Source organism: Porites lutea, chromosome 13 (genome assembly GCF_958299795.1).
Source record: "Porites lutea chromosome 13, jaPorLute2.1, whole genome shotgun sequence".
Taxonomy (NCBI): Eukaryota; Metazoa; Cnidaria; class Anthozoa; order Scleractinia; family Poritidae; genus Porites; species Porites lutea.
This window is the reverse complement of record NC_133213.1, coordinates 23,509,153-23,527,410: the sequence shown is the minus strand read 5'-3', so window position 1 is coordinate 23,527,410 and position 18,258 is coordinate 23,509,153. Positions and strand designations below refer to the sequence as shown.

General features: G+C 38.3%; 1 protein-coding gene across 3 annotated transcripts; it reads right to left on the bottom strand.

Moving 5' to 3' along the window:
* Positions 1 to 1,451: 1,451 nt before the first annotated feature.
* On the bottom strand, positions 1,452 to 16,311 carry LOC140922836 (uncharacterized). Of its 3 annotated transcripts, none has more exons than XM_073372863.1 (5): positions 15,650 to 16,311; positions 7,701 to 7,844; positions 6,705 to 6,998; positions 3,063 to 3,203; positions 1,452 to 2,221 (listed from the first exon to the last, which is right to left on the bottom strand). In XM_073372863.1, the coding sequence occupies exons 2-5, from the start codon at positions 7,782 to 7,784 to the stop codon at positions 2,057 to 2,059; spliced, it is 684 nt and encodes a 227-aa protein (XP_073228964.1). In that variant the 5' UTR covers positions 7,785 to 7,844; positions 15,650 to 16,311; the 3' UTR covers positions 1,452 to 2,056. The 3 variants fall into 3 exon arrangements, with proteins under 3 accessions (XP_073228964.1, XP_073228966.1, XP_073228965.1); XM_073372865.1 differs by having other exon boundaries at positions 6,705 to 6,995; positions 15,650 to 16,301; XM_073372864.1 differs by lacking the exon at positions 15,650 to 16,311 and adding an exon at positions 13,618 to 13,771.
* Between the last annotated feature and the right edge of the window lie 1,947 nt (positions 16,312 to 18,258).

Below are 18,258 nucleotides of genomic sequence, written 5' to 3'. Positions count from 1 at the left end.
TATCTAGGACCATTACCCTGCAATAAATAATTAGCCTTTTAATAGCTACGGTGAATAAAGTACCACACAGTGGTAATAATATAATACCAAGAGCGCTTCTGCTCACTTGTTTTTTGCCCGACTGACATGCAGAACTGCAACATAACATTTTCTTTTGTTATCTCTAAGTGCCTTTATATTGACATTATTTTATTAACTACGCTGACATAAGCAATCATCGCAAATTTGATAACTGTCTTTCAAGAACCCAGGAAAATAAAACCTGATCGTCAGGGCTATCACAGCTGGATTTACTGATTCTATGATTGAAAACTGTGATATCTATTTACACGCACGCTTGTGACGAATTAAACTAACTTATTACACTTTCTTAACCCGGGGCGGGGGTGGGGGAGGTACCCCCTTATATAAGTCATAAAGGTATAAGCCACCCCAGGAGCTCCTGGCCACCCCAAAGGGTGTGGTTTTTGCTCCTTTTGCGGGTAAAGGCTTTGCCCATTTTTTGTCTGGAATTGGGTACGGTTTTCAAGGGAAGCCACGGGAGTGTATGAACTTAATCATCGTTTCAAATTTCAAATGATTAACAAAGAAAAAGAAATATGCGAATTCGAAATGGATTTTAAGAAATCTTTATGTTGGTGTTCTAAGCAAAGTAATTTCAGCTCTGAAAACGGGCCTGGTTTTTTGAGGTGAGGTCTGAAAATAGGTGTGGATATCACATTTTTGGGTCTGAAATAGCGTCAGGATTTGGAGTACCGGGCGGCACACCCCCACCAAGGTTTCTCAGGAGTACCTCCCCCCCCCAGAAAAATAAAATGGGGTCTAATTCTCTGAGACAGTCGAGGCAGTTTTTTCAGTTCCCAGATTCAGCTACATTTTGTTAGAATATGAATTAGTTAATCCCGATTCAAAACAATGCATTCTACGTTGACTGACTTGCTGAGGTGATCAAGCAGCTGGGCTAGCTACGAATTAACATGGGTTTAACGTCCAAAAATATTACAGTTCCCAGCTCCGAGATGAGAAAATGAACACCACATCTCTACTCTTTAGCTGAAGTCAGTAAGGGTGACTGTGTGACTGTCGGGCATGTTACAAAACACGTTTGAAAAATATTGTTATGGAATTCGGGAGTGGCTAAGGGGTTTGTTGAATTGTACTCTCATTCAGCGCGGCAACCCCACCCCCTCCCCCAAAAAACATCATCATCATCATCATCATAAAATTCTATTTACCACAACCCTTTCTTTGTATTTCCTGTCATGTTGAGTTGCCTGTTTGGCTGCTCCCCTTCTCCACTTATTCCATGTTCCCCAATAAAGTTACAGCAATTCACGCGCACAGTACATATTTTGGTTTTCGATGTTAAGCAACCTATGAACACACTAGAAGACAACGTTGTCTTCGAGGATTTACCCCAACACATATCTAATTTACCTCTTTACAATTAATAGAAAGGTGTATTTCATTTACTTCTACACACGAAACCCTGCTACGCGTGTAACTAAACAATTAAATAATCAGTCCCTCTTAACATTTTTGGAGAAAAATACTGAAGAAGTCACAATAAATTAACTAAACCTGATGGCTAATTTGTAAGCCGCTAACCATTTGTCCGGTTTGACCCAAGGTTCTTGAAAACAGAGTTTTCGGCCTGAGAAATGGTTTGTGAGCTTAGTCGAGCAGCCACACGTCGATAGAAAGCAAGCAAAGTGAAAACAATGCTTTACATATGAAAGTGAGTATATGAAGTTTCATATATATGAACCACAATGTCTCACAATGTTCTAATTGCTATGCAGTGTCTTCAAGTACAAGCAATCTTTGGGAGAAAGATTACACACAGCTTACCACTTCTCAGTGAACGGTTAAGTGCACAATAAGCTTGACCTTATCAATATCTGGCAAGGTAAAGTAATTTTGACCAAACTGCAAAGAAAGTTAGGTCCAGAGAAATTGTTAGTGTTGTACCACGTACGGTTTGACTGTGACTGTGGATGGATTCCTGATTCCATGGTGCTCATCCTTTCATCTTCCAAGTTGTTCAAACGTAATATCACGAGGCTTGAGTATTACCCTGAATCGAAACATTCCGCTGTTCAACTTCAAAGTTTCGTGGATCCATTATTAGCCGTTCGCATCTGTGTTTTAGGCCACGCTTTGCCTTCTTATAGCTGGTACAAGTTAGCCCTACATCACACGGGCAGTCTCTAAGGCCAGGCTGCAATGATAATGTCAGTCCAGAAAGCTGAAGTTAAGGTCAATAATGAACACTTATGACTTGTCCCGACGGAAAAAGTCAACAACAACAACAACAACACTTTATTTCACCAAATTTATAACAATAGTACAGACGATGATAGGGGCGCTGGCTGCCCGAAATAACCTAAGAGTTTAAAATGCCAGGCAGCCAGTTAAAAGAAAAGATGTTTAAATGTTTAGGTCAGGGACACAAGAACAAAGAAAACAGAGAAACGCACACAAAGAGTTAAGTAAACTACCAGAATATTAAAAAAATTTGTTTCCCGAGAATCAATGAGGGAAACATTGAGATTGCATGGAGGGAAACAAAATTAACTGTTTTCCAAGGGACCAGTCTTTAAGTGATTTGTTACGAGAGCGCACGCTGTTGGGATAAAATTTCAAGCTATATTGACCATACGTGAGGTCAAGATGGCTGGATATTGGCCTGGTTATTTTTGAGTTTTTATTGACCAAGATGAATAAAAAACGCAAAAAAAGAACGAGGCCAATATTCAGTCATCAAGACCGAACAAGCTTGTTCAATAAAGGATTTATTATATGGGCAAAATTATAACCTTTACTTGCGGGACCAACGCGGAAAAACCCGAGGGGGCAAAATGGATCCATCTTGCCGGCTGCAAAGTCGCACGATTTTTCCTTCGTGGACGTGACTTTCCTGAAGTGTTTGAATCTGTCAGTTTTTTGAGGATCTACTGGCTAGTGCGTTAGATTCGACAAGGGGAAATAAATAAATAAATAAATAAATAAATAAATAAATAAATTCACTCCCCGAAGGAAATATGGTTGTCATAACTTACCAACAAAATAGGTCTACATCTCTGCCCTTTTTGCGGCCTTTTCTTGCAATACCCGCTAGTACTGCTAGTTCTTATGCAGCATTCGTCTTTTTTACAGTCTATCCAATTTCTGCACTCTCTCTTCGGGTATTGGTATTGGTTCTAGAAAGGTATAAACAAAGCAACAGTAAGCGGATTTGAGTCCTACAACACTGTAAATTAATACTTATTTAAAGTCAATTAAATACAGGTAATAAATTTACTTGCCGATGCTCTGATAGAAAGGAATACGCGTAACTAAGAAGGCGCGAATCAAACGGAAGTAGCTACAGTGTAACCACGCCATTAAAGTCATTTAAATAAACTTTTTGCTATCAATGCAAACTATTTCTTTTTTACCAGTATCCTTTTCCGGGGCTCAAACATTGGGGAGGGGAGGGGGGGAGGGAACAAAGAGAAGTGAATAGGAACTGACTAACACCAAGCGTTGAGGTGGGGGGGGGGGGGGGGGGGGTTACTGGGAGGAGGGCGAAAAAAAAATGGTTCCCCCTTCTACCCCTCCCTATCTAAGCGCCTGGGACTAGCTACTAAACGTAGTTGAATTTGAGTTAATAATTTAAACAAATCATAATAATCCATATTTTCAGCCTTGCAGCCAAACATATATCAACTGCGATTTGAGATCTATATTAAACTAACGTTACTGTAAACTGAATACAACTAAAAAACACACTAAACGACGCGCTGGCACCTGAGGTGAGTGGCTACTTAACTAAGGTCCATGAAAATCATTTTAGTAAATTTAGAGGCGGAAATATGCTCTTCTTTTTTAGCTGTGCAGGAGACGAAATTGGCTTCGCCCACCTTAATTAAAAAGGTAAAAAAATTAGCCAAAAACGTCGAAAAATAAATTCTTGCTTATTAGTTTCTACTTTTACAATTTATTTGTTTAATTCTTTTTCTTTTAGTCTGTTATCTAGTCCTCATCCATATTACGATTTTTATTTCATTTAATTGTAAGTAACTGTAAACTTTCCTTAGTTAATAGCCTTATTCTTTATTTCTTATGTTTTGCACGCATTGTTCCGCCTCGAATAGCCTTGCTAGCTGCGGGCAATACTTTTGTAATTTTATTTGTTATTAATAAATTTTTGTTGTTGGCTTCACCAGTTGAATGTGAGTGGAAGTGACTGTGTCATGGCGAATTAGACATTTTTTGGTCAAGCTGAGCTGAGATGATAACAAAACATTCTCATTTTTTTTTCTTTTCATACTTAAAACTCTAGAATGAATCTAACAAAACAAAGCATGATCAATGTTTGGTCGGGCATTTTTCTACAACATTGGAGTTTAACTTGAAAACGTTGGTGCAATTAATTTTCTCAAGTGGTAGTTGCAGTCCCTGTCCTGGCCGCGAGAGCCAAAGACACTCTGACTTATAGTTGAGGGACCGTATAGTAATCACCGCAATTTCCATTTGAACGAAACAATTATTTTGGGGTTTTTGTTTGATTCTTATTCCTCGTACGGTTTTACCAAAAAATCATAATAACCATAATGTTTGTTTTTCTTTTTTGGCCCAAAGTCATAGCACAACGAAGTCGTATCTTGGCCGACATGCTAATATACACCCAACAAGTGATTACAAAATTTGCGCTTAATTTAGAGCGATTCACTCAATTTTATGGGCATTTGTTTTAATGAGAGAGATCTAAAAGTTGTGGTTATGATCGGTGTCGGTATAAACATCACGTAATAGTTGTGTTAAATGAAAACAATACATTTTTCTATAAAATGTGAAAAGACATACTAATAAATATTGTCAAATAAATTCTTGCTTCCTGCCAAAGTTTCAAATTTGCTGAGTCTCATGCTGCTTATGTATGGTCTACAGGGCAGAGAAAACTTAGCAGGTGTCGTCTAGTTCGAATTAACGCATAGGGCGTTAGTGGCTTTGTCTTGAAGCGCTCTAATACTAACAGGGATATTGCTTCCCTCTGTCAATAATGTTTGCATATATTGACTTTCGAGTGTTTTAAGTCACTGAACCTCAAACAAAAATTTCATTAAATTTTGTTAGCAGTCACCTTTCAGTCATTTTGCCATGCGAGCTTATTGTTCTTTGATCCACGCCTCCGCAATTTACGTTGTCATAAAGTTGTTGCCTACGGCGATGACCGGATATAGTTAATGATATATCTGATACCGTGATATTCTCTCAAGGTAGTTGTTACCTTAAGTGATCAATTCGCAGGTGTAGCTCTTGACAGCGGGCTTAAAAGTGGAAATATTACTTAGTCTTATCAATAAAGTCTTTAGAAATTAATTATTTTATTTTATTATTTTTTTGTTAATTACCAGGAGATATTTGGCGAACTAATTTACTAACAAAAAAACAGAAAGCAGCCAAAAACACGAATGAAGGACAGAATAGAGTCTTTAGAAATTAATTATTTTATTTTATTATTTTTTTGTTAATTACCAGGAGATATTTGGCCATAGGGTGAACTAATTTTTCTAACAAAAAAACAGAAAGCAGCCAACAACACGAATGAAGGACAGATTTTACACGAGTTCAGTCACCATATCACAGCTCTGTTTCAGCAAAATAGGACTTTGAACTGGAACTTAAGGAACATGGGCGGCCAAGACTATATTTTCTGTGTACCATGCACATTAACCAAGCAGTCAAAGAAGTGGAATCGGTTATTAGTAGAGGCCATTTCCTAGCTTTCCAGTCGCGTATGCAAAATAAATAATTCTGCCGTGTGCCTTTACTGTTTTTTTTTTTTTTTGGAATTTATGCTTCGTCATGGCTCCCCTGTCTTGACCCTCTGATCAGTAAACCGTTTACCGCTCTCTCACGTCTGTGATGATTTGAAAAACATCACGGATACTATAAATATTTCACATTGATATTCTATTAATATCTTACATTAGTATTTCAGTTCGCCACCAGCGGAGTTTTAGTCTTTCCAATATGTTTTGTCGGAAATCCACAAAACTCATTGAATTCAGCTGAAACCAAGCGAAACTTTTCTGCTTACAAAGTTAAAACTGGCTTCGACATTATGCATGCTTGTTTCTGCCTGTGTACAAGTTTTGAGTTTTGTCTGTGTAAAAAGTTGAGTTCGCTTTTTCGAGAGTGGGTGTTGAGAAAGATGTTCAATCGTGGCTATCATTAGAAGGATTTGATAAGCTGCTTCGACCCCACTCATTCATGCTGTGTAATGACCCGTGCAAAGATATGTCTTCATACAAACAAAAAGAGATTCTCTATCTTCTTTGGCAGTTGAAGTATGCTAAGGTCAAATGGTGAAAATAATATTTTCCATTTTAACGTATTAGTTCAAAGAATATAACGAAATAGATAAGGCAAATGGATAACCGCCCATTGAAACGCAAGCTAAGCGGGAGATTCCGGGACAATTAGATGTCATTTTTTCCCAATTAGTTTTTAAATGGCTCAACAGGAAAACACTAATGGAACCCTCGTGCACATTTAGATAGATCTCTTAGCGTTACTGAATTTACTTTGCGAGCATTTTAGTTCAAGTAGAAACACACCCGCCATCGACATCACCCAACAAAACATTTGCGCAACCAAGAGCTTCAGGCCAACATGAGTAAACACATCATTAAGTTTTCTGAATAATTACTTACCCCCAACGCACTTGCTGGGTATATTTGCTCTCGCCATCTCTTAAGCTTTCTCATAAGCTTATGCTTTTTCTTTCGTCTCCTTCTCTTCTCTTCTCTTCTTCGAAGTTTTTCCATGGAATGCACAGACACTATTCTTGTTTCTTGTTCGTGTGGACTGCCTTTGATGTTGACAACAGCCACGGGCGAAACTTTTGATTCGGTCTTGTTCAAGCCGTGTGGGTCAAATAAAATAGACCTCCCACCCTTGTTCGCCACGTGCCGTCCATGAGGCTTCGTGGACGCCTTCTTCTTCTGCTGACAGAAGCTTAATGGTCACTTAACTGACGTTAAATTCTAAAACCACCCCGGTTTTTACCTTAAAATGTGGACTTTTTAAGCATATTAAAACAAACCAAACTCAGAACCCACCGACAACATTTGCATGACATTGTTTTCAAAACCTTACAAACAGAAATACAAGAACATTTTACTTCATTGTTTTCATGACGGTGATTTGCATAAGAAAACGTTAAGCCGATTGAGTTTCCTTGCAATTAAACGCTGTTTCGTTTAGCATGACTTATGCAAGCGCCGCATCAAGTAAATGAGTTAACTGAGCTATAACGTTAGTTGGTGACAGTCTGAGAGTGATTTGTTGACTGATTAGTAAAACTAAGTCGCTGACAAATGGAGTTGGGCCCAAATAATTTTCCTAATCCTATAATCACAACTGGCATTCGGAGTGCCAAGATGACTTTTTGATGGGGAAGTGAGCGCATTCTATAACTTTTCCATCGGTAGTTTGCCCTGATTTATCTACCCGAATGCCTCTGCACTTTAAAAAAGGGTCAACTTAAGATTAAAACATCCAGCCACCGAAGAACAAGTGCAAACTGAGCAACAAAGTGCGCTGAGCTATGAGGCCACGTGTCGAGCCAGTTTCGCTCGTGCCCCAAGTAACCGGTCAACAAAACTGAATAAAATTTAAAACCATTAGTTAAGCTGAGACTCTCTTACCTTAAATGAAGTCACATTAGCGTAACAGTAGAATGCCCAGATGTGTAAGATGAGAAAAAATAAAATGTGCCTGGTTATTTCCATTGGCGATGTGATGACCTTAAACTTTGTGAAAGAACTCTTGTCAAAACTGCGTTGGCTAATCTGCAACAAACGGGAAAGTAACGCGCTTTTATTAAGAAAAATCCGTCACAGTCGATAAGTCTTAGTCACGTGTCCTCTACATGCCCACTTAGCAACCCAATGACCATACAGAATTAGCTTACAATGCGGTTTTGTGGAGAACATCGATATTGTTTTTTGCTTGCATGCGACCTTTGTTTGCAAACGGTGCTGTTTATATCTCCATAAACTGGGGACCACGACAATGTGAGAACGATACGATCACTTCGGCACTTTGATTTCTGAAGGAGTATCCGCATTAACTAGTGCTTGGCTTAGTCAGTTGTAAACTGTTTAGAAAAATAAGGAACAGGAAATGTGGACTTTCTTTGTTATTTGTGTGGAATTTAAACATTCTTTATTTCTAAAGCCCGAAATCTTAAAACACTTGGCGTACTCAATTCACCATAAGGAACTAAAATGTTATACTGTAATAAGTTCGAGTGCTGTACAGACCTGTACAGTGTGCTCGATTCGTTGATTATCAACGGAAATAGGGTAATATACAAATGAAGTTAAAAGGAGATGCTTGTGCTGTAAAGGAATTCAAACAATGTAGAAAGAATGATAAAATTCCAGCCGCCTAATCCATGGAATGCTTGACTTGCTTATTGAAAAGAATAAAAATGAACAGCTGACACTGACTAACTTCAACAGGGATAAAATTTACATCTTCTTATTCTATAATTAAACCCTTTCTTAGGCTTTTGCTTATAAGACAACACAATGAGCAAATGGAATGGGTACACAGACGGGCAGACGGGCTGTGAAACGGGTGCCCTGTCTGAACAGTATTGCCGATCTTGCAAATTACTGAGTAGAAAGAGGCGAATGACTGCCTCAAAATACTCAGAGTATGTTGTATGGTAAATATTTCTGCTGTATTCAAGACAATAAGCATTTTTTTCGACTATATACTCGTGAGAAAAGGTCTCACAAATCAAGAAAATTTACGCCCCTGTTGGTACGACATTTACCCTCGAATGACCGATGATACCAATTGTCGGCGAGTGACGGCTGCCAATCAAATGATGATGATGATGATGATGATGATGATGATGATGATGATGATGATGATGATGATGATGATGATGATGATGATGATGATGATGATGATGATGATGATGATAATAATAATAATAATAAATAATCTACTCTTTTAACACGCGCAGCAATCACTGAGGCGCTTATTAATCTTCAATATACTCATGCCTCCGCCCTTTTCACAAACATCATAATAACGATTGGCGATTGGCCTCGCATCAAAGACTGGACCGAACGTTACTCTAAGAACATAATAGAGTTTGTCAACTTGCAGCTGGTCATTTCTAAAGAAAGTAATCCTCAACCAGGCTCTCAGTCAGAGCCTCTTGTTATGAATTTGTGTGGGCGTAGAGAATTAGTGTCAAATGAGTGAATACAGTAAACACCCGTGAGTAAGAACTCGGTTTTCAAGAACCTGTTGGGGCTAGAATGTGCCAGAGAGGCCCCCTCTATAAAAGAACGTGTCAGTTTAGCCGAAAATTTGAAACAGGTTCTTATTTTCTATTTTTTTTTTTAATGTGTACTCTTGGGCAAATAAGATAAGTCGACATTCATGATCCTCTTTGAACGTTGCCTTATCACGCCAACTGCAATGCAGTGGTATGCAGATTTTATATAAAGGAAAGCTGAATACCACTCTTTAAATACTTACGTGTTTTTTCTTTATCAGAAAATAAGAACCTATTTAAGAACCTATATAACCTAATACGCTAATTACTATTTATGTAAGAATCTGTTTGGGCTAATACAAGTTGGGAAAACGCATGTTCTTATACTCGCGGGGTTTAAGGTACTGTATAATTGAAAGTTTCTTTCATCGAAGATTTTCATCGTCTATTCCGCAGTACGCTCCACAACAAAGAGAAATCGATACGAATAGTGGTACAGGCTAAAACATTTATGCCCATTCACGGCCAACAAACTGAACAGCTTTGCAGTTGTTTCAAAGCTTTGTTTTGACGACGGAAAAAATAAACACGTAGTAAATTAGAATGAAAGAGGAGAGAAGTAAGCTATGTGTTAGTTAACCATGAAAAATACATGTTATAGTGCGTCAAAATTGAGTAACAGTTCCGCAAATCAAAAACAGTAACAAGGCCTTCAGTTGTTCAATTATTTTGGAGAATTCTGGAGACTTAATTTCTTAACTGAAGTGTATATCAGCGTATTACGAGCCTGTAAGTTCCTAGTTGTATCAGTACGTCTGCCCGAGAGAATAATATCGAAGTATAAATATAGTTTCAAACGTTTTCATCCAGGACGGTGAAAGTCATGGAATTCAACCAACTCGTCAGTTCTGAAAATATGTGAATACTATAGAATTAAAACATGAAAGGCAATTGAGACATTCACTGACATCTTGAAATTATTTGTCACTGGACAACCACAAGTTCAGTAATATAAATTTTTACTATATATCTCAGAATTCCTTCACTACTCAGAAAGAGCGGGAAGAGCTTTAGTTGCCTTGTAATTCACAAAGGAGATGAAGCCACAATTGAACATGACCAATCAGACATTTTTCCCGCAATTGACTCTAATTAAAAGTCGACGCGCAACAGCCGGGAAAGCCAAATAAGCGTAGGAAACTAGTTATCAAAATTCTATTGTCTTAGTCACCTTTTTCACTTCTTAAGAGCTTTCCCGTGATTCCCAAAATCTCCCCTGATTAACTGAACTAATCCTCGAAGTATCCAAGCCAGTAATGCCATAAGCATAAATAAAGGATTTCTTATGGGTTTGAGTTGTGCCTTCCTAAGGAACTGTAGTCCTTAGAGAACAGTTTGGGCTTTTGACATTAAAAACCTGAGAAGAAGGAAGAATGGGACATTATTTGGGTTAGGGTTTTTGGGGGACAGGGGAATCGGAGACGAACACCACAATTACCGCAAATTCGCGGCAAACTGGTGCCACGGTGTAATGGCGAAAAATCGACCGAAAAGCAAAAAGAAATCGATATATCGCATTCTGGACGTTTGAAATTTTATGTTGCGGTCGTTGAGGAACCAATTAACCTGAGACCGCATAAAAGAAAGTCAAAGCCAACACCGCAAACACCTCACAAACCCTAATGTCCCCCTGCGTGAAATAGTCTAATCAGGTTATTTTTGTTTTGTTTTTTTTGTTTTTGAAGAGCGGACGAAAAATGTGTATAAATTCAAGAAATACGTAATCAAACGCCATTGTTGTTGTTGTTCTAGTTGTTGTCCATGTTGTTGTTTTAGAAATTCATAGTATAAAGACGAGGTTTTCTTAGCCAGGAAAATTCCGCACATGTCGGGGATTTTATAACATTAATACAGATAATTATGGCAGAAGCACTGAGGAAGATTCTTTGAATTTCTTTGGTGAGGTGATACTTTAAACTGTTTAAGATAATCTTTTGCCTTAGCCTCAGCTTTTGGCTTATTAGCAAGTGCTAATCACTTTGTGATCAGTTTTTAAGGGCGTTGGACAGTAAGGAAAAATTTGATATAAACTACATTTTCTTTGTATAATACTTTTTAGGTACCTCTCAATCTACATAGATCTACATAGCATTAACATTTTTGTTCCAATCACTCCGCAGTGAAGTCTTATCATTTGCTTTTGTAAGTATTGCAAGGTAAAGTTACTAAGTTTAGGTTTGAGATAATCCATGTTTGCCCTGCCTCCTGTACGTTATGCAGTACTTTAAATCACTACTTTTCAATCAAAGCCCAATTAGTAATGAACTCATGATTCACCTTTGTAGTTGCATAAAAGTACCGCAGTCCGCCAAACGTAGGTGTCCACTTAAAAAATTATTCGAAAGTTGGATAAGAGGCCAAGCAAAACAGCTTTACAACAAAGAATTAAACCCGTGGAAATTAGACTAGCTTTGCCATTCGATCGTTGTCAAAAGCGCTATATAAGCATTTTTTTTGTAATAGATTTTGGTTTTAATTTGCTTCACTTTCCGTTTTTGTGGGAGGTTAATTAGCTTCCACAGACAATTAGCATGGCTCTGTCTGCTCATAGGAGGTCAAAATCGCCGCCTTTTTAAAAAAGAATTACCGGTTTTGTGTCCAATTAACCTCGGCTTCCGCTAACGGAACGTGTATTCCAACCGGATTTTTACTAAAAAGGAATATCTCCAAGATAATACTTGGGAAAAACGCAGTTAGAATTTTCTTAAGAGACGTGTCCAAAAGGTCTAGGTATATTTTCTTTTTGTTAGCTGTTGTTTTTACTCTACACTATGACTCTATAGTCCGAGGTGAAATGCTTGTAAGACGCGATTTAATTGCCGCGTGTACTTTTCTGTTGTTTAAAGGGCCTCAGACCAAAAGCAGACGTTCCCGGGGAGAGAGGGGGGGAGTCACGGGGATGCGCTTTGTCTCGCTTTAGGGTGTGAATTACTGCTTTTGGTCTACTTAGGTTGTTTGGGATGGAAAGTCACTATATTTACCCGATTCAGGTATTGCTTAGGACTCTGCGTAAAGAAAATTTCCTTTAGGGGTCAGTTTAAGCTTGAGCCACACCCACCTTGGTCTCCCTTAGGGATTTCATTTGAATTTTCCGACGAGCATCCCCGTCACTTTCTTATGGGAGTCTCCCCCAACCCCCTCCCCCCTGCCAGACACTCAACCACAGAGAGAAAAGGAAAAAGATCATTTACGTGTTATTAAACGCAATGTACTGAAGCCTTAGCGTCATGAACTCCTGTGTTGGGTCAATTTTAGGAAACAATAGGCAATAGCCTTAGAGCAAGCTAACTGGCAACAATTTTTGATGCCTTTTATCAGGGTGGTAGTGAAGTTTATAAGATCTCTAGCCACGCCCATGTGGAGACCTATTTCTCCGGTTATCCCCCCAAAAAAGCTAAACCGGGCGCCGAGTAAATTGGAATCTTGCCATTATGTCAAGCATAAAATGTTTCTTTTCTTGATTCATTCTACACTTTATATGTCCGCAAATATGGAACAGATTATTGAGCTGTTTACATGGGAGCGGATCATCCCGTTTCTAGCCGATCATCCCCGGGTGACATGTTTTGCTTTTGTCATTCTATTCACTTATCACGACAAGGCCTAGTAAATTAAAGCTGCTGTAAATTAATTCCGATGCTATTTTATGGTGCTTTTAGATTTTACACCACTTTTCGTAGAGTCAATGGTTGACCTGTCTAGTCACATTGTTGAGAAAAAGTAATCGGTTTACTTTTCCTCGTGGATAAGTTTACACAAATGTAAATAATGGTATATGTTGAAATTTCAGTCTAAAGTAATCTTAGCAGCGGGCTGCTGGATTTGTCCGTGAGGTTGGTATGTGATCATGATTCAACAGTAACGCAACAACTAATACTTAAGTCGAACAATAATAACCACTTGATCAAAAACTGTTGCCAGCCTCACCACCAAAGATTTGCGTGATAGAAATTTAGCAGTGGTCAACCAGCATTAGTCAAATGTTAAAGGTTAACTTCCTAAAATGATTTTTGCTGAACTATGACAGTTCAAACTCTCATTCCTCTGAATAAAGGAAGTCTTTGGTGATATTTTCATTCAGTAATATCAAAATGTAAGCCAGTACAGTGGTTGCTTCCCTGAATTCAGGGGAATTTAAACTAAAGTGGGAATTACTGGAACACACACTGATAGCATCCACTCTCACGATTTGCACAAGCCCGCCTGGTTTATCTTTGGCAGCAGCTAAAACTGCAGTTGTTACATCATACGTTTGAACATACCTGGCGAAAACGAGGGAAGTCAGCTTGAGTTTATCCTGGCAACACCTTAACTTCTTCTACTAATGAACGAGTGGTTCTTTGATGAAAAAGATTAACTTAGTCAAATCTTGGAGGTGTGCATGCTGACTATACTTTAAATGCAGTTTAAATGTATCAAATTAATAAAGATTGTCACCTCTAGGCTCCAAATGGCATATATTCAGGGCTTAGCAATGGTAAAATTCGACACTAAGTAAATATATTTTGTTGTTTGAATTGCTAAACTTTAAGTAAAACGCAAAAGTAAGGATGCATCCAGTTACAAGATCCGATAATTGAATATTCTACTCAGATGGCAGGAAATCAACTGGGCTACTTCTGTCTAGCCAATTAAACAAATACATTATCAGGATTTTAAAACTGTGCTCTCAGAAAAGCGATTGGGTAGTCAGCGTTTCCAGACGATCTAAGGTTGTTAATCCTGTCTCCTCCTCAATAGTAAAACGGAAGCTTTAAGGTAGTTAACGTAACAGGTTTATACAAGTTACTATTTTAGTTTACGATTCAATTATTCTTTTTCCCTTTGAGGCGCAAAATGCGTTTCTTAAGTGCCAAGAAGAAACAGAAATAGCTATGCAGAATCCGGCAGCATTCATTAAACAGAAAGTGCAGGCTGTGACTTCCAAGACTGACACACGAACTTATAGAGCAATAAACAGTCTAGTGAAAAATCGATTCAGGTAGCCGGTTGGTCTGATCGGTTGCGATCACGAAGTTATGTCATCGCCATACATGTACCGTAAGCCAGCGAAATTTCGAGACAAGGAGACTAGATATGAATAAACGGATGCAACATTTCGGTTTTCTTTTGAACATGACTGCGTGACGTCATTCCGGACATGATTCACTTCCATATCGTTACGTTGCCGTAAATAGGAAAAGGTGATTGAGTTTCTATAGCACGTTACCAATTACAGTTCTTTTAAACAAGAACAAGCGTGAGTTAAGAACAAATTTGACTATTATCCTTTCTTGCGGTTTGAGAGTATTCGTGAATGTAACAAGTGCCTTCTACATACCTGCTTCCTCCTGTGCAGATCGCATCAGTTTGCTAGTAGAAAATACTGACCATTGACCGCTACCTTAAACTTAACCGTTTTCCTTTTTAAAAACTAACAGAATGGGTTTCAACTCACCAAATATCTTGTAGTAGGCCGCAGGAAAAGTAGAAGACATTCGATTTATGAATGAAACAAGAATAGACACGATAACCGTCTGGTCTATCAAGGTCAAGCTTGCCCCAAAATAATCGCACTCTCAGCATCGAGTGCAAAGACGAAAAAGAGAATCGCGCGTGGAGTCATCAGGGGGAAATAAGGTACTAACTGTGCCATTTATATGAGTGTATGTGGTTCCTCTGAGCAGAGTTGCGTGGAAACATTTTTCGGCCATTTATATACACTGCTTCTGAAGTTCCCGTCTCTGACTTAAGATGACTCTTATCAGTGCCTAGCCGTATAAAATCCTTCTCTTGTGACAAGCCACCGAAACCTCAAAAGCAACAAGCTGGGTCCGAGTTTATTTAAGACGAAGAGAAGTTAAACCGAGCAAAACAACTGAGGATGTCGACAATGAAGAACTTTTTTTATAACAGAAATAAACGATATCAATTTCCTTTTCCACCTCTCAACATTTTACTAGGCAGCCGGCCGATGCGACAGTCCTACTTTATTTTGCACCCTTTGAAACTACTTTTCCGACCTTTAAACTTTGAAAACTGCAAGTAATCTAAGATGAGAGCTACGATATAGTTTTTCCATGATTGCATACATCACAAAAAATTTTTTCGTTTACTAGAGAATTTTTACTCAATTAAGTTAACTCCTTAGCTCCGGAAATAATAATTAATGGATTGATTTCCTTGAACGACCAAAACTGAATTTCTACGTCCTCAAAAAGGACATTTCTAGCTTATTAAGACTAGGAACACGCAATGACAGTTTCAAGACTCCTTCGAAAAATAAATGAGAGCTCTAATCTACGCTGTTCTTACCTTACATCAACGCGTCTTTAACCTTATGTTCAATCTCCTTGGAAGCCAGCTGAACGAAGTCTGCCCTAAGGTGGGTAATAGAATTGATTTTAAAATCGATAATAGATCCCGAATACTCTGGGGAATTTCCGTAAACGATGACCCTTTTCTTGAATTCCTGCCATGTAAACAGCCACTTATCGCATACAGCTGATTAACGGTATTTACATAGCGAACGGCTAACAGCTGCGGGGTATATGAACATGAAAAGGGTTTATTGTAAACATCACGTGAACATTTGTTTGTTTACCTTAGTTGATGGTTTTTTAAAGAATTACATCTAAATTGGATAGCAAAAGATTGGCAAACAGAGCGATGAGCCTACGATTTAATAGTTGCTTTTTTTTTTTCGATTGCACTTGGTGTTGATTGGTGGTAGCTGACTTCTTCCGTATAGGGGGTCAGAAAACAAGTAGCTGGCCTTTTCATGATCCATTGAGGTATTTGACGAAGATGGACGAGCCAAAAAACGTGGCGGACAAAAAAATGTCAAATTAAACTGTTGAGTATTAAATCATCCGGTGAAAGTTATTGTTTATCGCTCACCGCATGCGGTTAAACGCTTCGAAACTGACCGTTAATGTCAAAAACTAGAAAGGTTATCAGCCAAGCCACCAAAGTTAACACGTTTAACAAAAGTACGGATTCTTGTGATTTAGATTTCGGCTTTCAATGAAACAAAAACACAGTCATCAGATATTATGTACAATATGTCATGTACATCTTCCTTAACTACTTCTCTTCAAGACTTTGTCTGCTGTCGTTTTTACAAGGTGGTGTTCTCTGTCATTTTTTCTGTCGTTTTGTCTTTCGGAAGTTGTGCCATGATTTAGGGAAGGCTAGACAGACAAGTTGGTACTTTGCAGGAGGTCTGTTCTTACGTTTGTTTTCCTTCCCTTCTACTCCTTATATCGTATTATTCTTTAATCAGTTTGAATCTTTATCCAACCATCAAAGCAGTATGGGTTTCGTCCAACATCTGAAAAATGCAGCATAAGGGTGTGATATCCGAATATGATAACTACCGCACATGAACAGGAAAATAATCTCATTGACAGAAAATTAGCTTGAGTATAGCCCCGATTTGGTCTCGTTAGAGAGACTGTCAAGCAGGTCGGATTCAGATACTAAGTGCTATTGTTGCTACAACTCAGTGTTGTTTGGCTAAATTCTATTTTAAACTAAGTAAACAACCTTATCCATACGTAACAAAGAAACGAAGGTAGGCGGGATCGATGTTATAGCTTCATCTTCTTTAATGCTGGTGATAAAGGCCAAAGAATAGTTTATTTAAGAGTGTTCATTGTTTCCGGATTACTATTTAATCGTCCTCTGGTCAGTTTCTGTTTGTGATCGATTTCACGGGAACTCTGTTTTTCTGATTTCCTAAGTGGTTTAGGAAATGAGCATACCACCCTAGGATGGATGTCTGTTAAACGTGCTCATGAGGAGAAATGGACGTCATGTACATAGTTTTCTTGGAACAGAATTTATTGCCCCCTAAATTAGCTTGAAAAAAAGAATTTTATTGTAAGTGTGTAAGTGTCAGGCTCAGAAAAACAGCTGAGTAAAAAAGGCAGCGGCGTTAATAAAGCCCCTTGCTATAGTGGACGCAAAATTGTTGGCGAACAAGTCCCTACATTGTCATGTTACATGTTGTGTTCGCCACCCCTTGTTGCAAGTTGTTGCGTGTTGTTGGGAGCTGTTGCGCAGAGTTTGAAACCGGTCAAACATTTAGTTACGTGTAAACGGAAGCAATATTGCGTCCGTTTGCACGTAGGTTAGTGCATAAAAAACACTTTAACAGGTCTGTTGGTGACTTAAACCCATACTCTCATGCTTTTTACCAAACAAAACCTGAAGAACCAAAAAACGTAATACAAGTAAAATAACTATCAAACTAAACTCAAGGCATTATCATTCTCACCAAAAACTTTTTTTTGCAAATTAATATCTGGCGTCTTAAAAACTCCGACGGCAAATAATTGTTGTCCTGATAGTCTGTTGTTTCTTAGACAATAACATTTTTCATGAAAACACCAAATCCATGTTGTCTCTCTTAGTTCACCCACAGTGGATGCAAGGTAAACGTATTCGTCTGTGACGTGTTTCTGGCGGTATTACGGTTTGCGTAGAAATAGCATTCGAGTCATGGCGAATAAGATGAATAATAAGTTAATTTTACCCTAAACTACCGGGATAAGCCCTTACCATGTGGAAGTCCTTAGAAAGGAGTACGCTCTTACCTTTTACCTCGTAAGAAGGCAAATATGTTGTTGTGTTTGGGAAGTAGGCAAGTGGCTTTTTAAAGGAGCTGTGTCACGAACTACAAAATTTAAACTGTCTGAAATGCCACAAAATTGAAAAATAACCCATCAAAACGTTAAAAGAATGCATAATAATACAGTAAATACAATAAGAGGCCGTGACGGATGGGCAAACATGCAGAAACGCGCTGCAAATGTAGTTTTTAACAGTTTTTCAAAGTTCATTTTTGTTGCTTGTAACATAAAATATAATGCTTGGGGGACATTTTTGTTTGGCACGAAGTTGTGATTTTGTCCTTCACA